The 12542-nt window shown below is 32.4% G+C and overlaps 2 protein-coding genes across 3 annotated transcripts; both read left to right on the top strand.

Annotated features, from left to right (window-relative positions):
- Window positions 1–1047: 1047 nt before the first annotated feature.
- LOC111705994 (monoglyceride lipase) lies at window positions 1048–2126 on the top strand (the record flags this gene model as incomplete). Its single annotated transcript, XM_023478724.1, is given in 1 exon segment — window positions 1048–2126. A coding segment is annotated over 1 exon segment (870 nt). The 3' UTR covers window positions 1921–2126.
- Window positions 2127–2159: 33 nt separating this feature from the next.
- Window positions 2160–9350, top strand: LOC111705993 (F-box/LRR-repeat protein 13). 2 transcript variants are annotated; one of them, XM_023478722.1, is made up of 7 exons: window positions 2161–2238; window positions 3868–3926; window positions 4683–4741; window positions 5760–5922; window positions 6592–7332; window positions 8143–8237; window positions 9119–9350. In XM_023478722.1, exons 2-7 carry the CDS (start codon window positions 3899–3901, stop codon window positions 9311–9313), a joined length of 1281 nt encoding a protein of 426 aa, XP_023334490.1. In that variant the 5' UTR covers window positions 2161–2238; window positions 3868–3898; the 3' UTR covers window positions 9314–9350. The 2 variants fall into 2 exon arrangements, with proteins under 2 accessions (XP_023334491.1, XP_023334490.1); XM_023478723.1 differs by lacking the exons at window positions 8143–8237; window positions 9119–9350 and adding an exon at window positions 7817–7893 and having other exon boundaries at window positions 2160–2238.
- The last annotated feature ends 3192 nt before the right edge of the window (window positions 9351–12542 follow it).

Here is a 12542-nt window from a genome sequence, read left to right as displayed (position 1 = left end):
ATATACACCCCTGCTGTAGACTTAATTTTGAGCAATCCTTCTAATGTAGAGTGGAATGTCCGATTGGCATCGGTACCCATCACACTTATGTCTGAGCAAAAATGTTTAAAAGATTATTGTTTGTTAATCAGGAAATTGATAATTATCAAGTGTGATTTTTCTCCATGCATTTGAAGAGATTTTCAAAATGAGTTAATGAGAAAAATTGAAAGTTTTTAAACATGTTTTAATGGTTAGTTTTTAATTGATAGTTTAATTGGGGAAAGTAAATGACTTTTTAGCGGTAAATCAAAGAACTTTTTGGTTAAAACATCAAAAAGAATGAAAAAAAATTTCATTTTTCCCCAAAATTATCAATAATTATTTAAATTGAGGAAAATTGACTGATTTTAACACGATCTAAGACAGCAAAACGACGATATCATGGTCAGTGATGCTCTTAAATATATATATATATATATATATATATATATAATACAAAGGATTAAAGTTTACCGTTTTGAATCAGGCATTTAACTTTTTTAAATACGTGTACAGTCCCATTTTAGTTGGAATAATGGATACCTTAGAAATAAAGTTTGTTAACAGACACAAAATACAAGGGGTTCATGTTTGAAAAACCTCGCCCCCTTTCCCCTCCAAAGTGTGGTGAACATGTTTATTTCTTTTTTAACGGAAGTCTATCCTTGAATGTTTTAATCCCTTTATCTTTACAACCTGATATTTAACATTTTGACAATTTAATTTAGCAGAATTCATAGTTCATCATTATGTTAGCTTTGCGACATCAGGTTGCATTGATATAAGGAATAAAAAATTAGAGTATGAGGAAAGTGACCAGAGAAAGTATCATTTGCATATCAATCTTTTCCCGGACATTGTCAAGGAATTGAATCACAGGTTTCTACAGAATCACACGAGGAAGAAAATGACTGAGATTATTTTCAAGACTGTAAAGCCGGGAAACAGCCATTCTTACTAAAATAAACATTTTGTGTGCGTCATTGATGAAATATTAACATTTAGTTAACTAAGTTTTTTTTGTTTAGCATGTACAGTGAAGATGAACTGGAAAATCCACGAGGAGAAAAGCTGGCAGTACACTGCTGGAAACCCAAAGAAACTGCGCGTGCGTTAGTTTTTCTAGCTCACGGATTTTCTGAACATCTAGGATTCTATCATGAAGTGGCAGAGTTTCTCACCAAAGAAGGATTCTATGTGTTTGGGCACGATCATGTCGGACATGGGAAAAGTGGAGGACTACGAGCTTACATCGAGAACGTGGATGATTATTGTGATGATGTGATTCAACATTGTTCCCTGATGAAGGCGAAATATCCTGACTTGAAGCTGTTTATTGTTGGGCACTCCATGGGAGGCATGATCAGCGTGAGGGCATCCCTCAGAAACAAGGACTTCTTCCACGGCATGGTCCTCAACGGTCCACTCATTATTCCTGGTCCTCAGATCCTAGGGATGGACCTTAGGTCAACTGCCATTAAAACTTTTGTCAGCCGGAATGTTTTTAAATTTCTCTGTTGGTTTAACCCCGAGACCGCCTTGGGGAGGCCCGACCTTCGAAGATTGACCCGGGACGAGGATATGCACGAGGTTCTAAAGAATGATGAACTGAGATGGACCGGAGGCTGCAAGGTCCGTCTCCTCCTAGCCTTTACAGATTGTTTGGACGCCAATATCAACCAACTTTCTGAAGTTCAGACTCCGTTCCTTATCATTCATGGTAGTGAGGACATTTTGTGCAATCCTGGGGGCTCCCATCTCCTCTACAGACAGAGTATATGTGAGGATAAGAAGATTAAGGTTTATGACGGGAGCAAGCATCAACTCTTCCTTGAGCTCCCTCATGTACGAAAAGAAGCGTTCCAAGATGTTGCGGATTGGATCAAGGAACGGATATGAGATGCAGGATGTCTAGTTGAATAAAAAGAAACAAACCATCTTGATATCAATTTTACATATTTACTGTGATTAAATCTGCCATTATTACCAGATAATATTGTTTTTATAGTTCCTCGTTATTGGATACTGATGATACTCATAGGAAACATTGTAGCCTATCAACAATATGAGAGTTGTTTCTTACGCTTTATATAAATACATTTGAACTGTTGATAATTATATTAAAATATTTATTTTTAATGTGATAAATTTTACCATTGTATATTTTTCAGAGAAATATGAACTGCAACTACGTAGAATGATATAGAAAAAAATCAGGTGAGGAATTCCAGAATACAATCAGCACTGGTAAATACATATTACAATCAGTTTTCATACATACAGAATACAATCTGCTCTAATAAATACAGAATACAATAAGTTTTCATGCATACAGAATACAATCAGCTCTGATAAACACAGAATACAATCAGTTTTCATGCATGCAGAATAGAATCAGCTCTGGTAAATACAGCATGCAATCTACTTTAATCAATACAGAATACAATCAGCTTTGATAAATACTAAATACAATCAGCTCTGATAAATACTAAATAAAATCAACTCTGATGAACAGAGACTTCAATCAGTTTTCATTCATAAAGAATAAACTCAGCTTTGGTAAATACAGTAGACAATTAGTTTTCATAAATACAGAATACAATCAGTTCTGATAAATACAGAATTCAATCAGTTTTCATTCATACGGAATACAATCAGCTCTGGTAAATACAGCATGCAATCTACTTTACTCAATACAGAATACAATCAGCTCTGATAAATACTAAATACAATCAGCTCTGATAAATGCTAAATACAATCAACTCTGATAAATACTCAATACAATCAGCTTTGATTAATACAAAAAAAATCAGCCAATACAAAAACAATCAGTTCTAATAGATAAAGAATACAAAGTCAGCTTTTCTAATATTGAATTCTAGACCTGAAAGAAGTTCGTACAAAAGAGACTGTAATCTTAATTTTAAGTGACCACCCACTATAGTAGAGTGTCGTTTTTGATCTACAACAGTACTTTAAAACCTTTGTCTGACCAAGGACTTCAGTATAACTCGTAATAATCTACAGAAACGCCTGTATTTGTTAATTTAGGAAATTTTCATATTTATTTTCTAAAAAAATATTATTTGTATTAGAATTTTTGAAAACCGCTTTTGACATTAAATATTCGATATTTTTTGAAGGTATATACACTAGTACACTATGCAATATACTTACTTGTATACTTGGAGAGTAGTTGATGTAGCCCCCGCTAGGGGCATTTAGCAACATCTTTTCCACACAGTCTTCTTCTGGAGATCCTGTCATATTCTCAGTTCATCAGTTCATCTCAGAAGAAGATAAATATTGGTCTAGATTTCTTTTAAATATCTTGATATTTTGAGACTCTCTAATTGTGCTGGGTAACTGGTTCCAATCATCAATGACTCTTTGGGTAAAGAAGTGGATACTACACTGTACGCGTACACTCCCGTTTTATGGCAATTTAAACACTGTTTGAGAGATAAACACACTTGAGTTCTCTATTCTCGATGATCAGTCAAAACTAATGTTTTAAGGGTACCGTTGTAAATCGGTAATTGCCGTCTTTGTATAGAGGTTCAATCGAAATTACGTTAACAGTCCCTTTAAGTCACACTTCAGTGAGCCTGCAGTACAGTGTTCTGACCAGTTCACTGCAGTTTTTCTTGGATGCATGGAATTTAAAAACTGAGCTTTGTTGCTGATGTAGTAATCCATCAATTGATTTCTAGATTTCAGGTTTCGCATTTTACTATATAGAAAAATCTTCCCTTAACTTTTTTTTCAAATTCTTTACATGCCGGGCTGGTGAGGCTGGTTAACAGTTTCTGTAAATGGTTTTAATTAAAATATTATATTATTTAGAATATCTCTCCGGGACATTTAACACAAAAGGATGAAACCACAGACAGAAGTTCTGTCAGGTAGTTATTTTTTCCCCTTTGTTGTTCTAGCTTTATCCTGGTTCTGCTTCTTTGATTTCGTACAGTCCCAGGAGGTTAGATGCTTCAATAGGGTGGGTCCATAGGCTGGTAATGAGAAGTCTGGGCAGTTATAAATGTGGTTTGTATTATGAAGGGATGTAATGAGAAGGCTGTACAGTTATAAATGTGGTTTGTATTATGAGGGTATGTAATGAGAAGTCTGGGCAGTTATAAATGTGGTATGTATTATTAGGGAATGTAATTAGAAGGCTGTGCAGTTATAAAGGTGTTTTGTATTATGAAGGGATGTAATGAGAAGTCTGGGCAGTTATAAATGTGGTTTGTATTATGAGGGGATGTAATGAGAAGTCTGGGTTATAAATGTGGTTTGTATTATGAGGGGATGTAATGAGAAGGCTGTACAGTTATAAATGTGGTTTGTATTATGAAGGGATGTAATGAGAAGTCTGGGCAGTTATAAATGTGGTTTGTATTATGAGGGGATGTAATGAGAAGTCTGGGCAGTTATAAATGTGGTTAGTATTATGAGGGGATGTAATGAGAAGGCTGTGCAGTTATAAATGTGGTTTGTATTATGAGGGTATGTAATGAGAAGTCTGGGCAGTTATAAATGTGGTTTGTATTATGAGAGGATGTCCTCCATTATTGCATTTATCCTTTATTTAATTATATAATCTGTGTTTTTCCTATGAAAAAGTTTTTGCTTTTGAAGTTATCAAAGAATTTTTCTCCTAGAATCCCCCCGCTCCAGGCTAGAGGATTTATGTCCTGAACTCTTGGAGAAAATCGTCCAGGTATGAAACTACTTATTTTCTTTGAATCAATGTCGATTATTTTTTTATGGGAGTTTTGTTTTAATTTCCATGGAGTGCTGTTCGACGGTTCATGTATATTTAAAAATAAATTTCAAAAATTTAATTTTTTTCTTTTAAATTTCTAAATTTTTTGTTTAATTCATTAGCCATCTGAAGATGTTTTGGTTTACAACGAAATATATTATGACGAAAATAACAGTTATTTGAAACCTAGAGTGATAAGTTGGGTTGGAGAGAGTATTATCATGAAATCATTGATTTAATTTTACGGGCAACGCTGGTAACTTTAGCTTGTTATTTTATATAGAAATTGTGAAATATAGACTGAATTAACATTTTTAAAAATAATATTGAATTTAATCAATATATTTTAAATCATTTAATTATCAGCTGTAAGAACATAGCTCATTCTTGATTTATTTTGTTCATCTAGAGATTGAAATGTGGATAGTAGAACATTCCTAAAACTCTGATTGATTAATTGTTTCATCAGTTGATTATTAATTACTAGATAAAGTGTCCGGCGTTGCCCGTGAAATTTTAAAAAATCTAATATTTTTTTTTTAAATCGATTTTTGAAGACATTTTTTTTTGCCTTTGTTACCTCCAGGGTACCTATGAGTTTCCTTAAAAACATCAGCCAATTCGGTCCAGCCGTTTGGCTAGCTATAGCTAACATATATACAAAATATATTTAAAGAATCAGATTCAGATTTAAACATTTTAATATATTTCAGGATTTTACTATACATCATGTTTCATGGATAGTAATATATATCGTTTTAACTCCCAAGTGGATAGTAAGACTGATTGATTGATTGTTTGATTGATTGATTGATTGATCAGTTCATAATTAATTATTACATATCTTTTTCTTGATTTAGCAAGTTTATCTCGAGATTGATATGTGGATAGTAGGACATTCATAAAACTTTAATTGATTGATTTATTAATTGATTAGTTGATTATTAATTATCATAAAATTGATGAACTTTAGATGTTGGATATGGAGAATAAGAAGGTTTTGAGACTCGTGAATACAACTGTTAAGTCCCGAGTCGAGGATCTGGACTGGAAACGGTTTAAATACTGGAGATTTCAACGAGTTTTCACGTCCAGTCTTTTAATCAAGTTTTCTCATGATGTTCACACAATTCTAGGTAAACATTTTTGCAGTGCTTAGAATCCGGATCCGCAACATTTTGGCTTCCCGGTTCCGGATTTTCTTTAAAAATATGTGAATCCACTGATCAGGATCAAAGGGGCAACATTATCAACCAAAAACTGTAAAAACAACTTTTTGCTCTCAAAACCCAAATCTATTGAAAAAGAAAGATTTTTAAAAATTTCTTTATTTCTGAATAGTTCATCAAGTCTTAGCGAAAAAAGAAGAAAAATAATTAGAAAATTCTTCTTTTCTGGACGGATCAAGGATCCGGATCTGCATCAAAAAGAAATGGATCCTAAGCACTGCATTTTTAATTTGTTAATTTTGTTGTAATAACCGGAGAAAAGGGGTTTTTATAAAACTATATAGCAATAATGTTATGTTGGATAATTAAAACCATCTCCGATATTTTAGAAAAATCTTAAGATTTTTTAATAATTTTCATTAATCTACTGAAGAGGCAGCTAAACATCATGATTATTAAAGTCATGACTCTTGTTTTCTTTGCCAAAATGATATAATTCCTTATGACCCCGTTAAAAAAAGTGATAGTCTTAAACACATTTGTCTATATTTATAATTAGTAAGATTCATTAAAAAGTTAAGCTCAATATTATTTTTATAAGATTATTAATAGATAGTTTATAACTCAGTTTTTCAGGTTTAGAGGTTCCTCGAACAGATGGAGAAACCGAAGGCTGGGATGAAGGAATTGATATCCTTGTTCAAGATCATCCGGAGATTCAACTCATAAGGATTGGAAACGAACGAATTCAGAATTTGATCTCTGATACCAGCCTACAGATCATTCTATTCCTTCCTAATTTAATCTCATTAGAACTCCACAGAACTAAAATAACAGGAGAAAGATTGAAAAATGCGGGAATCTTTACGCAGATTGAAACATTAAAACTTGTCGCGTGTCCTCTGTCTGATCTAGGTCTTAAGACTATCCTAGATATTTGTGGTAGACAACTGATATGTTTAGACGTGAGTAAAACCAATATATCAGGAGAAGCCGAGTTTTCTGAAAATCGTGTTCTGTTACCAAAACTTGAGCAGTTAAACTGTCATGGTTGTGTTAATCTTTCAGATGTAGGCCTACTTCAGCTCCTTAAACTGTGCCAAAATTCCATAAAAACTCTAGACATAGGACGCACTTCGGTATCAGGACAAGGTTTAGTGGACCTACAGTCTCTTCCCAGTATTAAAGAACTAAACTGCCATTCTTGTTTGAAATTATCAGAATTAGGATTCGAACAGCTGATGAAAATATGCGGGAAAACTCTGAGTGTTCTGATCCTGCGCGGAACTAATATTTCTGGTGAAAGTTTGATCAAGGTTGACCGGCTCAGTCTGGTTGAGTTAGACTGCAGCTACTGTACGCAGCTTAGTGACCTAGGTAGAGTATACAGTCAAAAAACTTGGGAAACGGGGGNGGTACAGGAAACAAGTGTAATTGAATAATCGTCTTTTATTGTGTTTTTTTTCTACCAATTTTTAATCATTTTCACAAACATGTTACGGAAAAAAGTTTTTGGGTACACTTAACAAATAAATTACAACAATTTTTTGGAACATTCATGGTTGAAAAATATAGAAGACGACAATCGGTTTACTGTTTTCTAATTCCAATGAAATGTATTTTGTTTTACATTTTGTATAAAATACTTAACATTTTCAAAATTCCTTACTTTTTATAAATTTTTATGCATCTCGATCTCAATTACAGTCAAATTATCCCTTATAATAACCCCTGAGAGTCTGGATATTGGTGGAATTAAGATGAAATATTGTGTAGGTCTACTAGAGATACTGAGACTAAGAAGTAGAATACTAGAGAGTCTGGGTATTGGTGGAGCTAAGATATAGTATTGTGTATCCAGGTCTACTGGAGATGCTGAGACTAAGTAGTAGAATACTAGAGTCTGTATATTGGTGGAACTAAGATATAATATTGTGTAGGTCTACTAGAGATACTGAGACTAGTTGATAGAACCATAGAGAGTCTGGATATTGGTGGAACTAAGATGAAATATTGTGTAGGTCTACTAGAGATACTGAGACTAAGTAGGAGAATACTAGAGAGTCAGGATATTGGTGGAACTAAGATGAAATATTGTGTAGGTCTACTAGAGATACTGAGACTAAGTAGTAGAATCCTAGAGAGTCTGGATATTGGTGGAACTAAGATATAATATTGTGTATCCAGGTCTACTGGAGATGCTGAGACTGAGCAGTACAACCCTAGAGAGTCTGGATATTGGTGGAACTAAGATGACCGGAAACCCTTTACCAGACTTCAAGGCATCGATATAATCTATATCTATAATCGGTTTGTCTTTGTGTTTGTGTTTCCAAAAATCAAGCCCAAATCTTTTATGGCAACTAACACGACCAGGATGAGAATTTAAAAATGATATCTGGAAAAATGTTATTATTAAAATCGATTTTAAATGTTTTAATGAAAACAGAAAAATCTGCTAAATTTTAAGTTATGATGCCCAAATAAGAAAAGCGGGATTGAAAAGCATCATAAGAAAACTTCAAATGTTAACAAAGAATATTGCTCGTAAGGCTATGAAAGCCTGAGGCTGAATTTAAAGAATTTGAGCGGAGGCTCAAATATGGTTGGTTCCACTTAAAATTTTTCAAGATTTAAGCCGACGCTCAATTGAAACCGGTTTTTGGGTGATTTGAGACGCGGCTTAAATTCTTTAAATTCGGACACTATTTGACGTATTTTATGGCGGAAAAATGTCATCTACAAATGTTCAACATTGTTTAAAGATATGATGTTTTTTTACAAATGTTAAAAGCTCTTGCAAAGAAGATATTCTTTGATGAATGTTTAAGACCAAGAAGCCTCAATTGATCCTTTGAATATGACAAACTAGAGAATGCTAAAGGGACTGTATAGTAGTTTTAACTCAAGTGATTCCACTTATACAGAGCTAGGCATGTACAGTCCACAATAGTACCCTTATGAGCTTTTTCTAGATTCCAATAATTTTTTCTTTGAAATCGGTTATTTTAAATTGTGGCTTCTTTATAAAGTTAAATGGGGATTTTAACTCAGAAACGATATAGAAAATTGTTCATATAATTAGGGTTAACAGACCTAAGCCCCAGGCCTATGCAATTTGGGATATGTACTATAAAACAAAATATTATATCGATGATCACAGGGTTCTCTAACTTCTCTCCTGAAGTTGGATTGCTATCATTGGTATTCGCTAACTGATATTGGACTCCTGAACCTGTTGGAACTATGTGGAGAGAGATTACAGTGCCTGAATATATCATATTGTCCAGCTGTTAGTGATGAAGCGAAACAACAAATAAAGAAGAAATACAAGGATTTGAAAATCCTTGGCATTTGAACAAATCTGGAGTAAAATATATATTGTTCTCTGGTTGCATTGTTTTTTTTGTTGTTTTTTTTTCATGTCAAAGAAGAAGGATTTTGTAAGGGGAATGGTTTGTTCTAGTAAACTTTGATATTAAACTTAGGTTTAGTTTAAGGATCAGTTTAAGCAGAGGTACGTTGTGATAAGTCTTATAGTAATAGATTGTTTAGAGGAACAGAGCTGAAAACTTTAGAATTTTGGATTTTAAGATCAATGCTTGATCTCCTCTTTTTATTCATCACAGTATTAATTTAATTCGAACAGCCAATCAGAAGCCGAGAAATTTGAAATTTTACGCGCCATTTAATGAGAGAACTCTAATTGGTCGGAATTTGTTGGGTATATCCTAAAATAGCGGATAAAGCAAGAAATTAAGTGTTCACATTGGATATTTAGATTAAGCGTTTGGGATTGAGGCAATTCTTAAGTTTCCAGCTCAGTTGAGTTAGTTTATAATTAGGATGTAATTTTTTTCAAGACAATGTGATTTATTGTGTAATGTTAGGAAAGTTGGGAAAAGTATAGGCTCGGTTAAGATGAAAGAATAGGTAAAGGCAGAAATAGGTTATAAAGTGGAGTTTCGACTTGTTAAGGTCTGGGTTTAGTTAGGGTTAGAAAGGGTCTAGGAAGAGTGGGGAAGGCAATCGGTCATAAGCCACATAATTTTCCCCTTCCATGCCACATACTATCTTTTTGTCTTCCGGCAGCCATGAGCCACAACCGTACGGTCATCCATGCCACAGCATTTAAGTCTTCCGTCAGTTATTATGTTTTTAAATGATACATTTCGGGCATTAAAGTTGCAATTTTTTTAAATCCCGCCGCATTACGCGAAAGATTATACCTTTAAGACATATTTTAAGTTTTTTAAAAATTAAAGAATTTTGTGTTTAGTGTAAAAAATACTTTTCATTACATAAAAAAAATTACATAATTTTACGCTTTGTTGCCACCGAGACAAATTGTTTGGGGTAGTCTGCAAAGAATGAGAAAAGATGAGAAAATTCAAAATATTATCAGTCACTACCTGAGCGTTACAGATTTCCCCAAAAGAATTATATTTTGCAATTTTCATGTTAAATAGTGCAATTTTGTGCTTATGGGCCCTTTTGAACTTGAAGAGTATGTTATGGGGCATCATTTTTACTGTTCATAATGTTTTTCAAAAATAAGGCATTTCAGAGGAAAGATAAAAATTAATTTTTTGGGAAAATAAGTTTAGCAGTTTACATAAAAGGAATCGTCATTATTTCAACTTAAATAATAAGTTCTTTAAATATATATTTTGCATGACGTCGCTTGATTTTTGAAAATCACAATTTTAATGCACTAAATTTATTATTTGAAAACGTAATAACTGGTCTATATATTTCTCGGTTTTGGGTAGGGTTGGGATTATTTTAGGAAAAGGATTGGCTCGTATTAAGTTTAGAATGGTTTACAGAGTTGAAGTGTGTTATCCTGGGGCTCGGATAGTTTTTTTTAAGGGGGGGGGGGGGGGGTACTGGGCTAGTAATCAAGATAGACAAAGGAAGAAATAGAATGGGAATGTGTTTAGTTAGATTTTATTTAATTGGATTCAAGATGGGGTTCAGTAAGTTCGGGTAACTTAGGGTTTGTCTTTTTTTGGTAAAAAAATATTTTTTATGATCGCACTAATAACAAAATAATTAGTCTGAAATGAGTTCTGCCCAATTTTTTGTGCTTTCTAAATTACAAAAGATATTAAGAATTTTGTTAAGATTTCAATTTATTTCTGATTTCTACTTACGGTAAGCACTGTACTTTAATAAAGAACTTGATAATATTGTATAAATATTGAACTAAATATTAACATGTTTTCTAAAAATATCATTTATCCACTTTCTTGACACTTTCAATGCTGTTATTATTCATTTATAAAAACCATTGTACTTTGAACAACTATTTAGAAAACACTTCAAAATTATAGATTTTCACACAAATTTGCAAAGTAAGATGTCAAAAAAGTTTTTTTAGTTTTCTGAAAACGTACTCAATATTTTTCGAATAATAGATTATCTTTTACAAATTTTTTGCCACAAAATTGTATATTTAAATTTTTTTCCATTAGTACATATTATTGTTTATAATTATTTGCACAAACCACTTGGCAAATATGCGGTAGTAAACTCCAGCCCTCGTCACAAGACATTTATTAGGGTTTTATTCTTTTCTCAAATTGAAAAATATCCGTAAATTTGAAGGGTCAAAACTTGCAGCAGATCACATTAATGAAATTTAGTATTACAGGTTGTACCCTAAAAAAAGGTCAACTAGAATTTTAGGATCCTTTTTTATGAATTAAGATTATCGTATGTAACTATGAAATCTGTAGGTAGTCTCACATTTTATTCTCCCGACCTCCGAAGCTTTGTTTCTGATATAATTAAATGTTTCTGATATAATAAATGTTTCTGATATAACAAATGTTTCTGATATAACAAATTTTCTGATTTAACAAACGTTTCTGATATAACAAATGTTTCTGATATAACAAATGTTTCTGATATACCAAATGTTTCTGATCTAACAATTGTTTCTGATATAACAAATGTTTCTGATATAATTAAATGTTTCTGATATAATTAAATGTTTCTGTTATAACAAATGTTTCTGATTTAACAAATGTTTCTGATATAACAAATGTTTCTGATATAACAAATGTTTCTGATATAACAAATGTTTCTGATATAACAAATGTTTGTATATGTAAATGGTATATTTAGGGCCTTTAAAGTATGATTTTAAAAAATCCAGCCGCCTCACACAAAAAAGCACAACTCAAACCATTTTTTCAATTCTACTTGAGATTAATATTTTATGTGATGAATTCTCAAATTGTTTTAAATGAAATTTTTTGACAACTTTGATTGAGTATTGCATCTTAAAACATCACAGTCTAATGATTATTCAATTACTGACTCATTATACTAAATCCATCTTAAAATCACTCATTAATCAACTTTGTGATATTTCAAGATGCAATACTCAGTCAAAATTGTCAAAAATTTCATTTTAAAACAGTTTAAGAATTCATCACATAATATATTAATCTTAAGTAGAATTAAAAAAATGGTTTGAGTTGTGCTTTTTTGCGTGAGGCGGCTGGATTTTTTAAAATCACACTTTAAAGGCCCTAAATATACCATTTAAAAAAGTAGATTTGCCGGGAAGAGTCAAA

The sequence above is a fragment of the Eurytemora carolleeae genome, unplaced genomic scaffold, assembly GCF_000591075.1.
Source record: "Eurytemora carolleeae unplaced genomic scaffold, Eaff_2.0 scaffold700, whole genome shotgun sequence".
In the NCBI taxonomy this organism is placed as follows: Eukaryota; Metazoa; Arthropoda; class Copepoda; order Calanoida; family Temoridae; genus Eurytemora; species Eurytemora carolleeae.
This window is presented reverse-complemented; position numbering and strand designations above follow the sequence as displayed.

Coding starts and splice junctions, on each gene's coding strand:
- LOC111705993 (XM_023478722.1), top strand. CDS start 3,899: ATGAAACCACAGACAGAAGTTCTGTCAG. Junction 3,927..4,682: donor ACAGACAGAAGTTCTGTCAG/GTAGTTATTTTT, acceptor TTTTTCTCCTAG/AATCCCCCCGCTCCAGGCTA. Junction 8,238..9,118: donor ACCCTTTACCAGACTTCAAG/GCATCGATATAA, acceptor CGATGATCACAG/GGTTCTCTAACTTCTCTCCT.